Source organism: Notechis scutatus, chromosome 3 (assembly GCF_049901735.1).
Source record: "Notechis scutatus isolate UNSWTSFEM ecotype Mainland chromosome 3, rNotScu1.2, whole genome shotgun sequence".
Taxonomy (NCBI): Eukaryota; Metazoa; Chordata; class Lepidosauria; order Squamata; family Elapidae; genus Notechis; species Notechis scutatus.
Window position 1 is genome coordinate 107,692,751 of NC_142011.1, and position 20,495 is coordinate 107,713,245.

General features: G+C 38.4%; 1 protein-coding gene across 1 annotated transcript; it reads left to right on the forward strand.

Annotated features, from left to right (window-relative positions):
* The first annotated feature begins 17,794 nt into the window (after positions 1-17,794).
* Positions 17,795-19,467, forward strand: KIAA0040 (KIAA0040 ortholog). The gene has a single exon (XM_026669191.2). It carries the CDS (start codon positions 17,929-17,931, stop codon positions 18,247-18,249), a length of 321 nt encoding a protein of 106 aa, XP_026524976.1. The 5' UTR covers positions 17,795-17,928; the 3' UTR covers positions 18,250-19,467.
* The last annotated feature ends 1,028 nt before the right edge of the window (positions 19,468-20,495 follow it).

A 20,495-nucleotide genomic window follows, 5' to 3' on the forward strand; every position in this document is an offset into this window, starting at 1 on the left:
TCCTTCTGTAAAAGTCGGCCGTGCCCAATTCGTGCATTCGGATCAGACGAGCCGCTTGAAAGCCTGGATCGGTTGGGGTCTCGCCTGCCCAGTGGGGCTGCCCACAGCTGGATTCGGGTTCCCGGAAATCCCGCGCGCCCTCGGAGGCTGAGAGTTGTTACTGGCTGTCGATTCTAGACAGCAGGACGAGGAGGTTGAAAATCTTGTAACTTTCCTTGTAATTAATTACCAAACAATGCCACTATGATCCCCTGACGTAAGTGGATTTAATTTAAAACATCAAAAACATTGCCAATCCTGCTTTAGTAGCCGGTAGAAGCCAGAGACATTTTTCTACGGAGCAGAGATAACTGTTGCTTTCACCCCAGTTGTTGCTCTTCTATCGGCCACTTGTTTAGCAGCTGTTGGAAAGCAGGTGCTGGACAACATGAGCTGTTAGTCCTATTGAGCAAAGCAGTTCTTGTGACTTGGATAAATTATATAGCTTTTAAACAACGGTACTGAAATCTGTATTGAAATCTCAAAGCTAGGACCTGGAGAGAAGACCATCTGTGACTATTTCCTGGATGAAAACAAATGTGCGCTGCAGAGTGACCTCCTCCAGTCCACTTAGCCAGGCTGTGCCAGGCCCAGAAAGAGCAAGAATTTCCAGGGCTTTTCCTGGAGTCCTGAAACAAAGTCTATTTGTCTTGGTGATTACAACAAACAAGGTTAAAATGTAAATATAAAATAAAATACTGTATTTTTCTAGGATTAGGAAGTGAAACTGGTCCTTTTTTAATCCTACACTATAGGCAATATCAGTTTGTCCTGCCTGGCATTTATTTAGTTATGCTGAGATGGGAAATGGAAGCTAATAATTTAGTTGCAAATCCCCATTTCATCTTCTAGAAACATATTTTTTTTGCAAGCCTACAATCAATGAAAAAGCACCGTCATTACTTTTGTTTCATCACCACTGCATTTGTAATAGATTATAATGCAAATTATCTAATAACTTGGGCAATGTGTGACAGATTCTCCACTCAGAATCTTTTTGGTGGCAAAAGAACAGATAGGAGATGTTGAGCTCTAGAAACTAAAAATGCACAAACTGAATAAGAACTGGGCAACTCTGAACAGGATGAAGAGACACCCAGATTATGCACACTGTACACACATCTGATCATCTAGGTCTGAATTTGCCAGAGTAGAACTTTGCAACCTGTGTCCTTGGATATGTTATGTTTATGCCTTCAAGTTCACTCCTGGAAAAGTTTACAAAAATGTAGAAGTGATTTGCCATTGCCGCCTCCTTAGGGCTTAAAGAGTGTGTCTGGCTTCCGGTCACCCAGCTGGCTTTGGGCCTAAAATGGAATTAGAACTCCCAGCCTCCCAATTTCTAGCCTGATGCCTTAACCACCACTGTACACCAAATTTGCTTTCTGGCTATATGATTTCCAAACCTTGTGTCACTGGTAAAAATGGGTGGAGTTTTGATCTCATGATTGTAGCTATCATCTTGATATATGAAAGGAAGAAGTGTTAAAGCATAGAGGAAAGGATGGCCTATGCTTTGCCTGTAGTTGCTGTTGCATCAATTTGTTCATCATTTGGAATGTTGCCCGGTTCCCAACAAATTTCCCCTGAGGGAAAATTACCCACCTTGATGCAGAACTCACAGGAAATATGTTGAGGTTTCCTTGATCATCTGAGAATCCTACATGTTTCCCCATGCTGGGAATCAGGCTGGTTATTTATTCTCCATGCATCCATGGCTTGGATGCACCAACTTTTATATAAACATTAAATACATGTTTTAAATTAGGACCCAGCATATTTTGGAAATTATTCAGAGATTTGTTGCATAAGAATAGCACTTCCCTGCTATTTATTAAAGCAGGCCAACTATGAAGCCCAATTTCTGACTCTTTTTCCAGGATTACATACCCTAGAGGCTTCTCTGAGGCAGTCTTTTAAGAGTCAAGATCAAGGGTTTTTAAACTTGGCAAGTTTAAGACTTGTGCAATTCAACTCCCAGAATTCCTGAGCTAACATGACTGAAGGAGGAATTCTGGGAGATGAAGTCCACAAGTATTAAAGCTGTCAAGTTTGAAGACCCCTGGTCAAGATCATGGCCACAATTCCACCTATGTTTATGTGCAATGCATGTAAAATGGGGCAGGTTTTTGACTTTGTAGTTGTGGCCTGGCTACTATTCTGACTTTTTTTTTTAACGACGCCCCCCCTCCCATGCTGCCTGCATTATATTAGTTAAGTTAGAAAGAAATTGCAGTGCTTCGCAATTCTGCTCACATGAATAATTCATAATTGGATTTCCTAGTCTCTGTTTCCTCTCATAATCATAACTAACATACAGATGCTAATTTGACTGAAGCAATAGTATACTGCTCAAAAAAAATAAAGGGAACACTTAAACAACCCAATGTAACTCCAAGTCAATCACACTTCTGTGAAAGCAAACTGTACACTTAGGTAGCAACACTGATTGACAATCAATTTCACATGCTGTTGTGCAAATGGAATAGACAACAGGTGGAAAGCATAGGCAGTTAGCAAGACATCCCTTCTCTTTTCTGCAGGTGGCGGCCACAGACCACTTCTCAGTTCCTATGCTTTCTGGCTGATGGTTTGGTCACTTTTGAATGCTGGCAGTGCTTTCACTATAGTGGTAGCATGAGACGGAGTCTACAACCCACACAAGTGGCTCAGGTAGCGCAGCTCATCCAGGATGGCACATCAATTTGAGCTGTGTCTGTCAGTGTAATGTCCAGAGCATGGAGGCACTACCAGGAGACAGGCCAGTACATCAGGAGACGTGGAGGAGGCCGTAGGAGGGCAACAACCCAGCATCAGGACCGCTACCTCCGCCTTTGTGCAAGGAGAGACAGGAGGAACACTGCCAGAGCCCTGCAAAATGACCTCCAGTGGGCCACAAATGTGCATGTGGCTGCTCAAACAGTCAGAAACAGACTCCATGAGGGTGGTATGAGGGCCCGACGTCCACAGGTGGGGGTTGTGCTTACAGCCCAACACCATGCAGGATGTTTGGCATTTGCCAGAGAACACCAAGATTGGCAAATTCACCACTGGCGCCCTGTGCTCTTCACAGATGAAAGCAGGTTCACACTGAGCACATGTGACAGACGTGACAGGGTCTGGAGACGCCGTGGAGAACGTTCTGCTGCCTGCAACATCCTCCAGCATGACCAGTTTGGCAGTGGGTCAGTAATGGTGTGGGGTGGCATTTCTTTAGGGGGCTGCACAGCCCTCCATGTGCTCACCAGAGGTAGCCTGACCGCCATTAGGTACCGAGATGAGATCCTCAGACCCCTTGTGAGGTTGGCCCTGGGTTCCTACTAATGCATGACAATGCTAGACCTCATGTGGCTGGAGTGTGTCAGCAGTTCCTGCAAGACGAAGGCATTGATGCTATGGACTGCCCCCCCCGTTCCCCAGTCCTGAATCCAATTGAGCACATCTGGGACATCATGTCTCGCTCCATCCACCAATGCCATGTTGCACCAAGACTGTCCAGGAGTTGGGGGATGCTTTAGTCCAGGTGTGGGAGGAGATCCCTCAGGAGACCATCCGCCACCTCCCTCAGGAGCATGCCCGTGGAGGCCACACGCACTACTGAGCCTCATTTTGACTTTTTTTACGGACATTACATCAAAGTTGGATCAGCCTGTAGTGTTTTTTTCCACTTTAATTTTGAGTGTAACTCCAAATCCAGACCTCCATGGGTTGCTAAATTTGATTTCCATTGATAATTTTTGTGTGAGTTTGTTGTCAACTACATTCAACTATGTGATGAACCAAGTATTTAATAAGAATATTTCATTCATTCAGATCTAGGATGTCTTATTTTTGTGTTCCCTCTATTTTTTTGAGCAGTGTAGTTATGTTTACTTTTTTCCATGAATAGGAACTCTCTCATTTTGTCATCTGCCAAACTACCAATCATTCACCCCAAAAAAAGTGATTATGAAAAAATGCAGATTTCTGCTCCTATTTCCCCCTCCTCTCCCCCCTTATTTTATTATATTAGCTATTAGATCCTGGTAGATCCAATAGCTTCAGGTGTAGAAGATCCATTTGGGAAAAGATGCAGAGGGCATATTTCTTCCTCATAGCTGCTGCCATAATACATCTCAAGGGTTCTTAAGTGTTTAAAAAGGCATCTGAAATCCAATCCAATAGTGTTTAGTTTGAGATATTCCAGGGGTGTTCAACAGAAGGGCTCTATCAAGTATTTTTATTGCTTTTCACATCAGACAGGAGGAAGGGGAAACCTTCCTCTTGGTACAAATGAATGGAGGTAATACATTATTGGTCCATGCTTACCTAAACTTACTGTCAGCCTGCATCTTCTGGAGCTGTAATGACAAGGTCAGGGTAATTTTGCAGCCTTCACAAAAAACCTGGAGAATTTGAAGCTCACTTTTTGAGGTTAAGCCAAAGGAAAAGGGGGAGGAGCCGGCCAATGATCTGAGGCCTTGAGTGCTCTGATATTGTTGAGGGACATGGTCATTTTCTTCTGCGGCAATTTGGAACATGGACAGAGAACTGTAAACAATTCCATTGAAAATAAAGTTGAAATTAGGAATTAAAGAAGAGCTTGCAAAGGTAGCTTACAAGGAAATGCCTGATACTGGATTTTATACTTCTCTGGTTACAGTTCAGTTCTTTTTAACAAACTGTTCCATTTGTTATTTTTCCTTGGAAGCAAAGGCATCTTTTAAAATCCCTCTTATAAAGGCTGCTGTTGGTCTTCTATTAACTTTGCCCTTTTTTGAACCATATCATTTTAACACACTCAATTTCATCTCAAGCCATATTCTTCTTTAAAGGGATAAATAGAAAAGTCAAACTAGACATTTGCATGCAAATAAAATGCACACACATATAAGAATTTGTTCCTTTTGAACAGTTTCTCACCTCAACCTCTCATCCCCCAGAAAAAAAAAACCACCTCCTTGTTATGTCTATGGAGATTCTCAGTCATCCAGGTCATGGTTGTCCCAAAGGTGCTTTTTTTTTTCCAAGAGGCAACTGGGCTTTCTGTTTTTTCTTTGAAGACGTGGATGATGGGAAATGGAATGGATCCTTCCAGTTTATGAATCTTCCCATTCCTTACCATCCAGTGAGAGCTGCTTCGATGAGAAGCAAAATGTCTTCAAAGAAAAAACAGAAAGTCCAGTTGTCTTTGGGACACCTCCTTGTTACTGTATTTTTGGAGAACAATAATCACATGGCTCTTCAGAAAGGCATTTAAAAATGAGGAAATCATGCTATCCCAAATGGATTGATTTTAATAATTAATATACCAGGATGTAAATGCTTTAGTTTCTTCAGGGTCCTATGAATGACAGAATAGTTAGAAAGCATTTTTTTGTTTTGATCAGGTTTATCCTCTTAGCTCTGCCCTTTAGTTCAGTCTGTCTCCTAATCAATTGTAATTATCTGCCCCTATCAAGTATCACTACTGTAAGCTCTGTCTTGTCTATAATGCTTTTAAAGTATGAATTCAGGTACAATTTTATGCATAGAATTAAGGGATCGTACACCAGTGGTTGAGAATATAGGCCAATAACCTAGAGGTTTAGCATAGTTCTCTGCCATTAAAGCTAATACTTAATAAGGTAGATTACTAATTTGCAGAGAGAACACCAAGTGTTTATTCCTTAGAGCCTTCGCTATAGAGTTTGTTTGCTTTATGGCAGTCAGCCATAACAAATAGTTCACTAAAGGGTGAAAGCTGTAATCCTTTCCAACAAAACAATGATAAAAACACCTTTCTGAAAGATAAATATTAAACATTAGCTTTGGGAAATTATCCATGTATTTCCGTTTTCCATTGTTTAAGCACAATTCTGAAGCAAGTGGTGTTTTGTCAACTTTTAGCTGTTTTGGAGGTCATTAATTTAGATTCAAGATTTTCTGTTGCAGACTTTTTCAGCTTCTGATGGGCTGAAAGATGCAATAGAAATAGAAAAATAAAAATAGAATCATAGGCCTGGAAGGGACCTTAGAAGTCTAATTCAACCCCTTGCCCAAGGCAGGATACCTTATTTTATCCTGGACAAATAGGTGCATGGTCTTTTCTTAAAAACCTCCCCTGATAGAGCACCCACATTTCTGGGAATCAAGCTGTTCCATTGATTTGTTGTTCTCACTGTTAAGAAATGTCTCCTTAGTTCCAGCTTGGGTCTTCCTCTGATAAGCTTCCAACTACTGCTTCTTGTCATGCCTTCAATGCTTTGAGAATAAATTGATCCCCTCTTCCCTGTGGCAGCCCTTCAAGTATTGAAAGACAACAATATGTTACCCAATCCTTCTCCTTGTTAGGCTAGACTTATCTAGTTTTTTTAGCCATTCCTCATTCAGTTTAGCCTCCAGACCTTTTATCATATTTGTTGCTCTTCTGCTTTCTAGCTCCTCAGCATCTTTTTTGTATTGTGGTGACCACAACTGGATGTAGTATTCCAAGTGTGGCCTCACTAGTGCAGTACAGAGTGGTACTATTGTTTCTCATGATCTTGATACTACCCCTCTGTTGATGCATTGGCTTTTCTTGGCAGCTGCAGCAAACTGCTGGCTCATACTTAAGTAAGCCAAACACCCTCTCACAGGGACAACTGTTGAGCCAGATACTGCTGATTCTGTACCTGTGCATTTGGTTTTTCCTGCCTAAGTGCAGGACCTTAATTTTCTTACCACTAAACTGTTGGATATCCTTGATATATTGATTTCAGTGCCTGAGTTAAAGCCAAAAATGTGTTGGGTCCGCCATTAAAAAAAATCTCCCCATTAATAGCCTGTTTCCTCCTAAACTATGGGAAAGTGAAAAACAACTTTTATCAGAAATCTAAACTATTTTCTTACAAAAGGATTTTGAAATTAAGCAAAAGCCACATAAACATGGTCAGGTACCACCTATTGCCCATCCCTATTTAGATCCATTGCAATAGATCTAAAACAGGGAATACTTAAAAACAAAATATAGTTGAAGCCAAGACTATTTAAAACAGGATCAGCCTCAGTTATGCATCCTTTATATAAATAGATTCTTTGAATGCCAGTTGGCTTGGTAATTTTCTAAAATGAGATAAATAAAAAAGAAGTTAAAAGGAAAATCAAGCAGACCAAACCCTTTGCAGACTGCTCATGGGTTAAATCTACTTTTTAAAAAAGCTAAAATGTATAAATCCCACCAAGGTAAAAAATATAATCAGGGCAAAATATAATCTAAACCTTGGCAGATTCAATATTATAATGTAGATTTTATCATCTCTGTGTGAGAAACAATACCCATGAACACAATTTAAGAAAAGTTGAAAAACTACAAGCTCAAAAGGGACGGTTGAGGAGAGCCGACTGGTCTCAAGAGACATCTACCGTTGGGTGAAAAAAATCATTCAGGCATATCCAGTTATATTCAAATCTTGCCAATGTGACTAGATCACTTCTCCAAACTTGACAACACCTGGGTTTAACTATATCGTTAAGCTTACTCAATCCTGTGCCCTGCATTTCATCTGGCACAAGTGAAATCCCACATACAAAGTTTACTTCTCTGTTAGTGGAAATATAGAAGATTACAACATAAATCATCATGAGCAGTTAAAAAAAATGGAAATTGTAAGTTTTCAGGAGGCATAGCTTGGAGATTGTTGCAGATATTTGGTACAGATAACAGGAAGTTCTCAAATTCCATGAGCCGAATAAGTTATGCAAGCTATGCAATTTTAATTTGCCAAACATATAAAGCAACTTAGATCATTGTACAATTCTGGGCCAAGAAAAAGCTGGAGTATTATGAACAATACATAACAATTTGGGGCAATAAAATTCCCTGCCTGTTCCATTGAAAATGGACATAGCTGGTAGCTATCATTGTCACCCTGAAATACCAGCTTCCACCTAAATCAGCACCTTAGTTTCTCAGATTGCTAGTACAAAAATCAGGTAAGTAGAAGGCTAGATTGCAGGAGGAGGAATTCTTGAACATAAGAAGTTGGATATCAATGAGGAATTTTTTAAGATACATCAGAAATCCTACTTCATGGTCGTAGATGCAGTGAAAACAATCACTTCCTTGTATATGCACGTGACAGTGTGGTATTAATTTTCTACACTGTGCAACGTGTACCAAAAACAGCCAAACAATGGACAGCATTACAAAATAAATATTCTTTGGCAGAGAACTACGTTATCATGTAATATTGCCCATTGTTTATTATTTATGGTGTTTTAAATTCTTTATGCATAGCAAGACTATGCAACTCAGAGTTGATTGATGATTCTACAGCATGGAAAATAAAAAATATGTTGCAGGATTGGAAGAGGAACAAATCACTAACTTGATATAACCACTTTTACCAAACTTTTTGAACAAAGTTGACTGGATTCACTTGACTTGAATTCTACTAACTGGGGCAAATTATAAGGAACTCTTTGACAAACTGCCATGTTTATATGAATTATTTGCAATTTAGTACTGAGGATGCAGGTTATATGAGAAGATGAAGGGGACCAAAAGGAAAACTGGCCAGGTTAATCTGGCCTTAAAGTAAATGTTGAATGTAGAATGTGATCTTGCCTGTTAAAAGTACAGTAGTCAGTTATCAGGCTTTTTTTTTGGGGGGGGGGGAGGTGTCTGATCATAGAAGTCTTCTATAATTATACCTATCTGAAATGTTCCATTCTGCATAAGGTTATCCTGTTAGCTTTGCTGCTGTAGATGCTTTTAAATGAAATTGATTATCTGGAGTCATTTCAATTAGAGTTTCATTATGGATATATTCCTGAGACAGCTTGAGCTAAAACTTGGACATGCCAGAAATTAGAAGAGGGGAGTATATAATTGTTATTTTTCCCAGATCTTTCATTGGTTTTCAGTATCATTGTTCATTGTATTGTTCAGGATCATCTGGAGGGGTTGGTTCTTGAGAGTAATTTTTCACGGTTTCACTTCTTCTATTCAGGGTGTGCCTGAATTGATGACCTATGTGTCTCAGAGGGTTCTACCCTATTACCTTGTAATATGATAGTTTATGTGGAATAAATTGAAATTAATATTTACTGTTTATGGGCAGTTGTTTACAGATTCAGAATAAAAAAATGTTTGTACCTGTATGTTGCAATTCTACATTTTTAAAATTATAAAGTCATTAATAAGGTGATTGACACATTGGATCTACAGTAAACTAGGTGAATAATACATGCTGTGGTCCAACTGTGAGAAATATTGGTCAGAATATTTCCTTAATTAAAAAGATTTAAATGTTTGAGATATCAGGTGAGAGAAAGGAAATGGAACATAGCTAATATTTGGCTGAACAAGGATAACTAGAAGGAAGTCAGAATGAAAAGCCCCTATGCTCATTCTCCATATTCTTTGAATGATTTTCCAAACTTTCCCTTCTAAGCAACAGTTTCTAAACTTGTTCTGTCTTGGCAAGAGATCATAACATAAGGACTTCTCTACCCCCACTTTATTTTTTCTTTGGCATTTCCGAGTGAGCTGAAGAAGCAATTTAGGTTAGAGAAGGAGGCTGTTGTGCTTCAGGCAAAGAAAACATTCAAGACACAACGGGAAGAGGTTCCGTTCTTGGCTTTGCCTAAAACTTCCTGAGCAACCTCAAGAAGCTCACATGTTCTCTATTCCTTGATTCCCAGCTGCACTGGGGGTGGGTGGGTAGTATTGACTGGATGTGATGAAGCTTTCTTTGTCTATTTAGATAGTCATGCAGTTCTTAATGACCTCAAGTAACATCCAGTTGCAGAACAGGATGATCAGGCCAATGATTTAGGCTAACTTTGGCTATGCTAGACTCTTCCCCTCTCTCCTCATTGCCACCAACAACTGTCCTAAAGGAACTTCCTAAAATGATTTTTTTAAAAAAATGATTCCTTGTGACTTTTGTGTTGCTCATTAGCCGCTTTGATGGAATTTGTATCCTAAAAACACATGGAAGCTATATGATTGACCACATTGTTGTTCAAAAACCAAAGAAACCCCCAAACCATTTCTAACCCACATATATGGTATAGTGACACCTACTTTGGGACTTTCAAATCCCTTAAAATGTTGAATATAGCATTTTGCAAGCCAAAGGCCACATGTGTCTGCTTTAATTATCAGGGTTAATAAATCGTTTTTTCCCATCAAAAGGATATTAAATCATTAATATGTAGGAAATACATAATCTGTTTTGTGTTGACTCTAGCTGCTGAACCTAGCAAATAGGCATTACTAAACAATAACTGGAGTGTGGCTGCAAGATGATGTGTATCCCTATATTACTATTGTATGTCAGTCAAACTTCCACTCTGAATAAGAATAAGTTCTACTGCTTCCCCTCCTGCCAGCTGGTGGGGTTTTGAGGAGTGGGGAGGCAGGATCCGAAAGCGCATGGGGGATCAAAAAAGAATATGTCAAGAGAAGTAGGACAGTCCTATTTTTCCTAGCCTTTGACCTGAGCATTTTTCATTGAGGCAGGAAGGAGATGAAATAAGCACAATTCATATCTGATCAGGTCTAATGTGATTCATAATTTATTTCTAATGATATTGGTAGGCAGATGCCCTATCTCAACACCTATTCTGATTTCCCTAAGGGTGAGATTTGCTTTCTATACTCCTCAGAATATAAAAAATAAAGAAGAAGGAACCACAGACCTTATATTATTGAGAAACAGAGAAAGCAAATTAGCCTGTGAATTACCTCTGAAAGGAGAAGATAAATAGTACCTATTTATTTACTTCATACATCTGAACAATGCTTTAAAGTCCAGTTGTAGTAGTTAAGCCAACTTAATGTCTGGTTTATAAAGCTTACATTTATAATTTAGTGCAATTTAAGTTAACTTTTTAATTCAATTTAAAATTACAGTTTAGGTAATAATTTAGTCAAGATAAAATGGTGTATAGTGTACTAAAAAAACATCAAAACAACAACAAGAGGAATAGTTAAATAGCTTGGTCAAAGCAGCCAAAGCTCTCCAAAATATTTGGAAGCTTGGGAATTCTATAAGAATCCCTTAGGTTTAAAACGGCAATCATTTGGGGGGGCGAGGACAAAAAAATATTGGTGACATTCCTAAAAATGGACAGAGTTTTAGATCACAAAATTGTGGCTGCCATCTTGATTTTAGACCTCCTCCCTATATTTACTCCTAACAATGAAATGTCCCCTGAGGCTAATTTACATACAAATGTATAAATATAATTAAGTCCAAGAAAATGTCAGAATGGTTACTGAGCAAATAAACTAGCCAAAATGAGAAAATGGAAGCCACTCCTAAATTAAAAGAACAAAAAAGGATGTATAGGAAAAAAAACATTTTTATATAGGCTGCTTGGGGATAGTCTGAAAGTGCCAAGATTTTTTGAAATGAAAACTGGCAAACCTATTTTTCCAGCAACTGGTTAGTAAAAAGATTATGAGCACATAAATAATCTCATTGCAAAATTTTAAGAACCCGTCTTCCCTGTCCTGGAAATTGAAAGAGAACATCCCCTAGCCTAGGAGGATGCAGTACAGTATTATTTGAAAATATAAATTCAGAGTAGGGATTGCCTGACATTTTAAACACTGATTTACTGTATACAGTTATTGTTGCATCAGCAAGCAAACTCTTAACTTATTTTAGATGGAAGCTGTTCAGATATTGAAAGTTTATGTAAAAATAATTGTCTCTTCCCTTCCTAGATATGGCTGAGATAGCTCAGCCATAAAGAGATGCTATCCAGTTTGTGAGCCAGATTGGACAACTAACAAATTTAAAGTTTGGAGCTGGTGATTCATCTTATTCTTTCAAATCCTATACAATCTTGAGTTTAATTTTTGATTTTTATTAAATAGTATGTTACTTGATTATGCCAAGCAAATAATACATCATTTTCAATATTTATTGGAATTATTTGGAACAAAAAGTTAAGTCACGGTAGAACATTCATTTTAATTCTTGCAGTTCTTAATCCAACAATTCTTCCTGACCAAGATACAGTAATTCCAGTTTTCTCCATCTTGACATGTTTACTACTATATTTTTCCAAGTTTATGAATAGTTACTTCTAAGAATATCTGCATAATTTTTGTCAAATAAATTCTTAGATTTAAATTTAATCTTTCAGTAATATTGAACTCTGCTATATATAGCAAATGTTAAGCGGATTAAGTTTCATGTCAGCATTTGATCTTATTTTTATTGATATAAAAACCTGACAGGGAGTCATATTGCTATAGATATTTCATTAACAATATAAAAGAATCCTTTGAGTAAGCAAATATGTATGAGGATATATATGAGGACCAGATTGTTGGGGGCAATATGCTGACTCTGTAAACTGCTTAGAGAGGGATGTAAAGCATTGAAGTGTATTGCTATGTACAATTACAACTTTTATTCTTGATTTGCTCATTTGACTCCTCAAATTGTGTTCTTTGAGGGGAGAAGAGTCAAACCAAAATTGTAGCCAAAATGTACTATGTGTAACATCAGTTTTAATAAATTCTTAAATAAATGTCAAAGTATAGCAAAGAAAATACTTGGAATATTTGTGAAATTATGGAAAAATATGGTCTTTTCTAGATTATAGATTGAGTAAAAATGAAAAAAGTTTGGACGCCAGTCTGATATATATTTTTCAGAGCTTGCTCTTTTGTTGTTCTTGTTTTCTTTGTTGTGTATGTAGGGTATTGTAATTTCAATTATAGCAATTGGGGGAAGGATCATCATTCATATCCACTGTTACTGATAACATGGCTGTGGTCTTGCTGTTAAACTGTGGTCTATTTATACCTGTATTTTTTTTTCTAGCAATAGCTAGCTATTTACCAGAGCAAATACTATTTTATTTTTTTTAACACTTTTGTTCCCCACAATTCTCCTAACCCTGTACAGAGACCTCTACAGACTAAAGTCCTCCAAAGGAAAGGGGCTAGGATCCAGAATTCCAGCTCACATGGCCAATGACTATAGAGCGTGCAAGCAGCAGACTACGGAGATATACAGAAGTTTTTCATTTGAGGCTTGAGGAGGCACTTTTTCCTGACATACAGTTTTGTTTTTCAGCTTGAGCATGCAGAAAACCATCCTGTTTATTTTGCAGCAAAAGCTGGCTGTACATAGTACTTTCTTGAGAACTATTAGTATACATATTTTTGCTATTCCTGAAGGTGCTTTTCCAGGGTTTTTAGGATTTGCTATGCTTTTTAAAAGGGAGGATGGAAATGGTAACAGAATAAAATGTTGTCGTTGGAGCAGTAGGCAAATAAATTAAATTTAAAAGCAAGAAGACTGCCGAAAGCAAGAAGTCTTCTAGAACAGGGGGTCACCAACCTTTTGGACTTCAGGGACCACCAAACTCATAATTTTAAATCCTGCGGACCACAGACCCTGGGAAAATCCCAAAAAAAGTCTGCAGAAAATTTTCCCAGCCCGTTTTCCTACCTCGATCATTCTTTATTTGGGATCACAGGATACCGTCTCCAGCTCTGTTCTCAGGGAGAGAGAGAGACAGAGGGAGATTTTTGGCTTCATGCAAGGAAAGCAGCAGAAGTCTTTCTTTCTCTCCCCCAAACTCTGCCAGAAATGAGTCTTTGTGAGACATGTCACGCTGGCACAGCCTCTTGGAGCAGGATGCCTTGCAGAGTCCCAAAGAGTTATTTCTGGTGGAGTTTGGGGGAGAGAAAGAAAGAGTTTTGCTGCTTTCCTTGCATGCAGCCAAAAGCAGAAGAAGAAAGAAGCTCAAAGAAGCAGCCTAGTGGCCAGGCCAGGCATGTGGAGCAAGTTCCCCCCCTCTGCCCTTCTCCCCTCCCCTCACTACCTTGTGTTGTTCACAATGCTTTGTGTTCACATGGGCCATGTGGGTGGCGCAGCCTTGTATTAAGCCTGGATTAATTACTTTGGGGGATGCTTTGGGGGTGACATTTCTCTGCGGACCACCAACATTTTCTCACAGACCACCAGTGGTCCCCGGCCCACTGGTTGGAGACCACTGCTCTAGAAGCATAGTTTGATTCACTGGATCCATCAATGTATTGTAGAGTTAGTGGCTCTTAGGTTCAGCTGCAGCACTGGTGTATTTTGCTCCCTATTTCTTATAAGTCAAACCATACTCTAAAAAGGAAAAGAAGAGAAAGCTTCCCTTATTCCATAATTTAGCATTTCCAAGTCTATTCTACCTTCCTTTCGCACATCTCAATTTACTGGCGTGTAGAACCTGATTAAACATTAATCAAGGAAGTTTCAATTCTCCTGAGAGAGGAAACACACTTTTTCTAAATTGTAAATTGTGGCCCATTTTACTCTTGCATGCCAAAATATTTGTTATATAAAATAATTAGTCAGATAAACCTTCCTTTCATACTTCAACCTGGCTTGTATGAGGCATGTCCAAAAGAGTTAAATCATGGAACAGCTGCCATCTCTGAGGCCAAGTAATTATTTAATTCCCCTCCTTTTCATTGTGAGCATCTCCAATGCAGATAATAGTTTGAGGGGAAATTAATCAAACAAAGCACAATAGAAGTAACTATTATTCCTTTGGCAGACAATAAGGACTTGAAGTAGACCCCAGATATTTTCTTCAAGTTCAACAGGTTTCAATTATTTCTCAGCTTCTTTCTATTACCTGGAAGATACCACTTTTCTAAATTAGCAGGATTCACTTCATGGATTGCCAGCTGCAGTTAAACCATCTCCTGTCTTTAGATTCTTTTAACAAAATATTTGATTATCACCTTAACTGTCAACATTGAGAATAGCATGGAACACTTGCTATTCTAAACTAGCTTATTTTAAGCAAATTTAAATCTTAATTCTGGTGGGTTATAACAGCACTGCCCATATACCTATTTAAATACTGCAACTAAGTTTCTAATAAGCTGGTGCTGGACTATCAGGAAGATGCATCTGTCACAAGACTGACATCATCACTGTGATTGGACTGTCAATGAAGATTAGAGGGAAATATTCTTGTGTCTGAATAAGGTGATAAAAAAGATAAGTAAAATCAGAAACTTATTTGCTGACAAGGTGCTTCAATCAGTATCATCAATAGATCCAGGAGTTTGCTTTAGAATCACCTTAGATACAGGCAGGTGAAGTATCTCAGATGGCAGCAAGGCCTTTCTTGTTGAGTCATTCTACAAATTAGAAATATCCCAGAGTTTCCATCATTAAACATACTGCCATTTTTAAAAGAAATATAGAGACTTTGCATGCTTGATGAAATAGCAACAGAACATCAATTTCAGCATTCCTCCATTACTGATTTTTTTTTGGCAAGAGTAAATTGAAACTACTGAATGTTTATGCCGGCTGCTTACCTATCCATTTCAGTTTTTCACCTTTGTAAATCTGATAATGATGTGCCAAATTGATAGGACTATTAATTTCATATTGACAAACAAGGGCCAAAAAGAAATGACTCTGCCTCCACAACTATATTTTAAATTTAGTTTAATTATATGGAAAAGGAAAATAATCCTTGAATGGAACACTTTTGTTACCTATTTTTACTTCTCCACATAATCATCATCATTCATCACACATTTCTGCCAATAGTGAATGAACTTCTTAAAACCATCATGAAAAACCTCTATACTTTGTCTATCTGAGCAGGTCATTTCCACTTGTTTCAGAACTGTTACTTGAAATTAAGACTTCAGAAGCACAAGAAGGAACTTCTGCTGCAGCATGGCAATGTAAGGTGCTGCATCTAGAGACACCCGAAAGGCAATTGCAAAGTTGAATCCTACCACATAGTCCAGGTCACTTTTCCCAAAGTAGAAGAAATATTTTCATGAGCATCTGAAATGGAATGGTCTGGCAAGACCTATTTGAATAGAAAAAGTGTGGAATTCTTTCTAGATTAATTTACTAAAATGTAACTATTTAAAGCAGAATTATAGAGAAAGGACCCTGCTTTTCATTCAACTTTCACTTGAAAGATTTTTCTCCGGGATTATCTGCCCTCAACCTAGTCATTCCATTCTTCCAATGATAATGCTTATTGTTTCTGTAGATCTACTTTCAGCTCAATGTCTGATTATTTATTTATTTGTTTGTTTATTTATTTATTTATTTATTGAATTTATATTGCCGCCTATTTGCCCATGAGGCGAAGGTGAGTTGAGGTGGCTTACAGAATGTAAAACCATATTTAAAATTTTTAAAAAGCAATAAAAACTAACAAAAAGAATGAAATAAATTAATAAAGTACAATAGAACAAAATCTGGAAAAAAATAAAAAATCACACCCCAATTCCGACCCCCGCCCCGATGACAGCAGATTTATTTTATTTATTTGATTTGTCAATCGCTTACAAGATACAGGTATAAGAATAAACATAGTTTTGAATACATGAGATAGATACTTATTAGAAAAATAAAAAGAAACAACAGGACAGCGACGGTAGGCATGATTGGTGCGCTTATGCACGCCCCCTACAGGCCTCTTAGGAAGGGGGTGAGGTCAGTAGTAGACAGTCTAAGGTTAAAGTTTTTGGGGTTTGGGGAAGAAACCACAGAGCCAGGTAGAGTATTTCAAACATTGACCCCTCTGTTGCTGAAGTTGTATTTTCTGCAGTCAAATTTGGTGCGGTTAACCTTGAGTTTGTATCTATTGTGTGCTCTTGTATTGTTATGATTGAAGCTGAATTATTCATTTGCAGGCAAGACATTGCAATGTATGATTTTATATACTATATTTAGATCAGACCGGAGGTGGCGTAGTTCTAGGCTTTCTAGGTCTAGAGTTTCAAGTCTGGTGGCATAAGGTATTCTGCAATGAGTAGAGGAGCGGAGAACTCTTCTTGTGAAATATTTCTGGACTTTTTCAATTGTGTTAATATCAGATACAAGATATGGGTTCCAGACTGATGAGCTGTATTCAAGTATAGGTCTAGCAAATGTTTTGTATGCTCTAGTTAGTAGTGTGATATTACCAGAGAAGAAGCTACATTTATATTTATCATTTATTGATCATGTCAGGTTGTACCAAACACTTAATGTATATTTTAGGACAGTTTAGACCAGTGTTCTTAAGACTTATATTGCAGATGGACAAATTGAAGTAGAATGGCAGTAAATGACTGAGGTACCCCTAGGTTTATATGTGGATGATATTTGAATTAGGATTTTCCTGATTTGTAATTCTGCCACTGTTATTAGAGTTCTCCCATAACTCCATGTCATGCAAAGAAAGAATTTTTAGCAATTAGTGTGGAAAAATATAGCCTGATCTCTGATATTTTAATCTGACTTTAATGGAGTAATTGTGAGGGTATTTCCTATAGTACTGTATTTCATAACTTCCAGTTCGACTTTTCTATCATCCTCACGAACATTTCGTTAATAATATGATGGTTTAGAACAGGGGTGTCCAACCTTGGCAACTTTAAGACTTGTGGACTTCAACTCCCAGAATTCCTCAGCCAGCTTTGCTGGCTGAGGAATTCTGGGAGTTGAAGTCCACAAGTCTTAAAGTTGCCAAGGTTGGACACCCCTGGTTTAGAATGTTGAATGGAGGCAGTGGGGTTCAAGGGTGGGTGTGTTCACATTTGGCTGTAAGTATCTTGACCCATCTCTTCTAACATACTTCATTAGAATATTGAGATAACAATATGGAAAAGCTGTATATCTTATCTTAAGGTCTTTGGCAAATATATAATTTGGATCACAACATATTTTGTCATTACCAGCAGGTGCATTAACCAAAACATTTTCCCTTACTCATTTGACCCATTTTTTATGTTTCATCTTCTACCTTCGCAGAGATTGAAAAACTGAAGACGTTTGCATATCTTCAAAGACAAAATCTACAAAGAGTTCCCATCTAGGACGGAGGCAAAGGTCAAGGAAAGCAACTTTAATATTCTATCAGACCTGTTTCCAGTCTGCAAAAGTTGCCATGGAGCAGATCAGTAATTTTTTCCATTCCATCTGGTCTTTTATCTGCTTAAAACATCAGGAGGGTATCTATAACACAATCTGTCTCGCTGTTTTAATGGGGTTACCTGTTCTTGTCCTCCTTGTTGGAATTTTCATCTGTTGCCATTGTTGTTTTTGTGGCCAGCGGCAAAGGGACAAAAATAGCCACAGCAGCAGTGGTCCAATCCAAGGGCAAAGAAGACGTAATATTTTGAGGAAGAAGAAGAAGAAAGAAGATGATCTGTGGATTTCAGCCCAGCCCAAAATGCTTCTGCTGGCAAAAAGGCCATCGTTGGTTTAGACTTTAGAGTAATGCAGGAGGACAAGTTACTTCCTTTTCGTATAAGGAATATTCCTATTCCTATCTCATAATGTGTTCACTTCCACGTCATAAAGCTGAGAACATGCCATCCTGCCTTACTTCCACATGAAGGAAGCTACTTTTTAAGCTTAGGAATTTTCAAGTTGGACACACAGTTTACAAGCAAGCTGCAACATTACACCAATGCAGAATGAATGAGTGGTGTGCATCCACTGAATGCATATTATTTCAGTGTACACCAAAGGTATAGGCTTACATGAACTCAGTAGCAAATTGTATTCTACAAATCAACTTGTGCACTTAGGATGCAGAATTCAAACTAGAACTTTTGCTTTGCCTAGCATAGCTTGCACTGAAAGCTTATCTGCACTAGCAAGTAAGAAAGTAAGCAAACACTGTTGTATGCATGTAGGTATATATCATATATTACCATACACATTTACTTATACAATCTGATTGCACTGATATGTAAGCCAAGGTATTGAATTGGGTGATTTAAAAAAATATATCATGAAAGAGAAGACTATGACTAGTGATTATTTGCTAGTTTTGGAAGAAAACTGCTGAGTTAGTTGGGCCTTTGGTCTGAACGTTTGGGAACACAAGAAATTGCCTTATTAACAAATGTCTCATATTCTTTTCCATGTCTGAACTAGTCAGAATTTTACAAGTTTTGCACATTGCTTGGCATACCGATAGTCTCTATTTTAATTCTTTAAAGGGTTAGGTTTTTAGGACTTCCAGCTATGCTGACAGCTTTGGATGTACCAAATGGGGGAATGGGGTAGGTTGAAGATTAGAAAGATGAGGCATTAGTACTCCACAAGAAGTAGAAAAATAAATAATATATCAATCAACATGGTGAAAAATTTGGTGTGGGAGGAAACCCTCCAGTCCTGGAACAACATATTATGATCGGTTAATAATAAATCTCTTGGTAAAGGCATTTGCAAATATATTTTTGCATTTTCATGAAAAATCTATTACTCTGTGCTTAGATTAAGCAATGGGGTAATATAACAACTTGTTACCAATATGCATTCTGTTCTTTATTTTTAGACTTGCATTCTAGGGTTACTCTAGAGATAATTAAAAGAAACCACAACCTTTTTATTTAAAAATAAATTTATTTTAATAAATTGTGCTTCGTTACATTTTGTGTTCCGATTTCTCCTATTTACTAATTAAAGAAGAAAATGATTTTTGTGTTATTTTTCTGACCATGGGGGAGCAATTGACTCAAAAATAAAAACAGTCAAATGTGGATTGTTGCCTTAAATAAGGCGACCACATTTTTTTAAAAAAAATATTCTCACAAGAGTTGTGTGCATAACATGCCAAGAACTGCCAGATGCTTTCCTTTCCAGATTTCATGCTCTAGTTCATCTCTCTCTCTCTCTCTCTCTCTCTCTCTCTCTCTCTCACACACACACACACACACACACACACACACACACACAGGTTCTGCTCCCATAACCTACTTAGAGTTATTGTGTTGTAGAAGTTCAAAAGGGGAACTGTTGGCCCAGTCAGTAACTTCTGCAAACACACTTAATCATCCAGGAGCTTACACAAATTCCACCCAGTCATGGTACCTAAACCAGTGGTCACCAACCAGTGGGCCGGGGATCACTGGTGGTCTGCAGATAAATGTCACCCCCAAAGCACCACCCAAAGTAATTAATCCAGGCTTAACACAAGGCTATGCCGCCCACATGGCCTGTGTGAACACAAGATTTGTGTCGCATTGCGAACAACACATAGTGAGGGGAGGGGGGAAAGGGGGAGAACTTGCCCCACATGCCTCGCCTGGCCACCGGGCTGCTTCTTTCTGCTTCTTCCTTCTGCTTTTGGCTGCACTCAAGGAAAGCAGCACAAGTCTTTCTTTCTCTCCCCCAAACTCCAAAGATAAGTCTTTGGGACTCTGCAAGGCATCCTGCTCCAAGAGGCTGCGCCAGTGCGACAAGTCTCACAAAGACTCATTTCTGGCGGAGTTTGGGGGAGAGAAAGACTTCTGCTGCTTTCCTTGCATGAAGCCAAAAGTCTCTCTCTCCCTGAGAACGGAGCTTGCGATGGTATCCTGCGATCCCAAACAAAGAATGATCGAGGTAGGAAAATGGGGTGGGAAATTTTCCTGCAGACTTTTTTTGGGATTTTCCCAGGGTCTGTGATCTGTGGGATTTAAAATGATGAGTTTGGTGGTCCCTGAGGTCCAAAAGGTTGGC

Excerpts from the sequence above, each read along its gene's own strand:
- KIAA0040 (XM_026669191.2), top strand. The coding sequence starts at position 17,929 with ATGGAGCAGATCAGTAATTTTTTCCATTCCATCTGGTCTTTTATCTGC.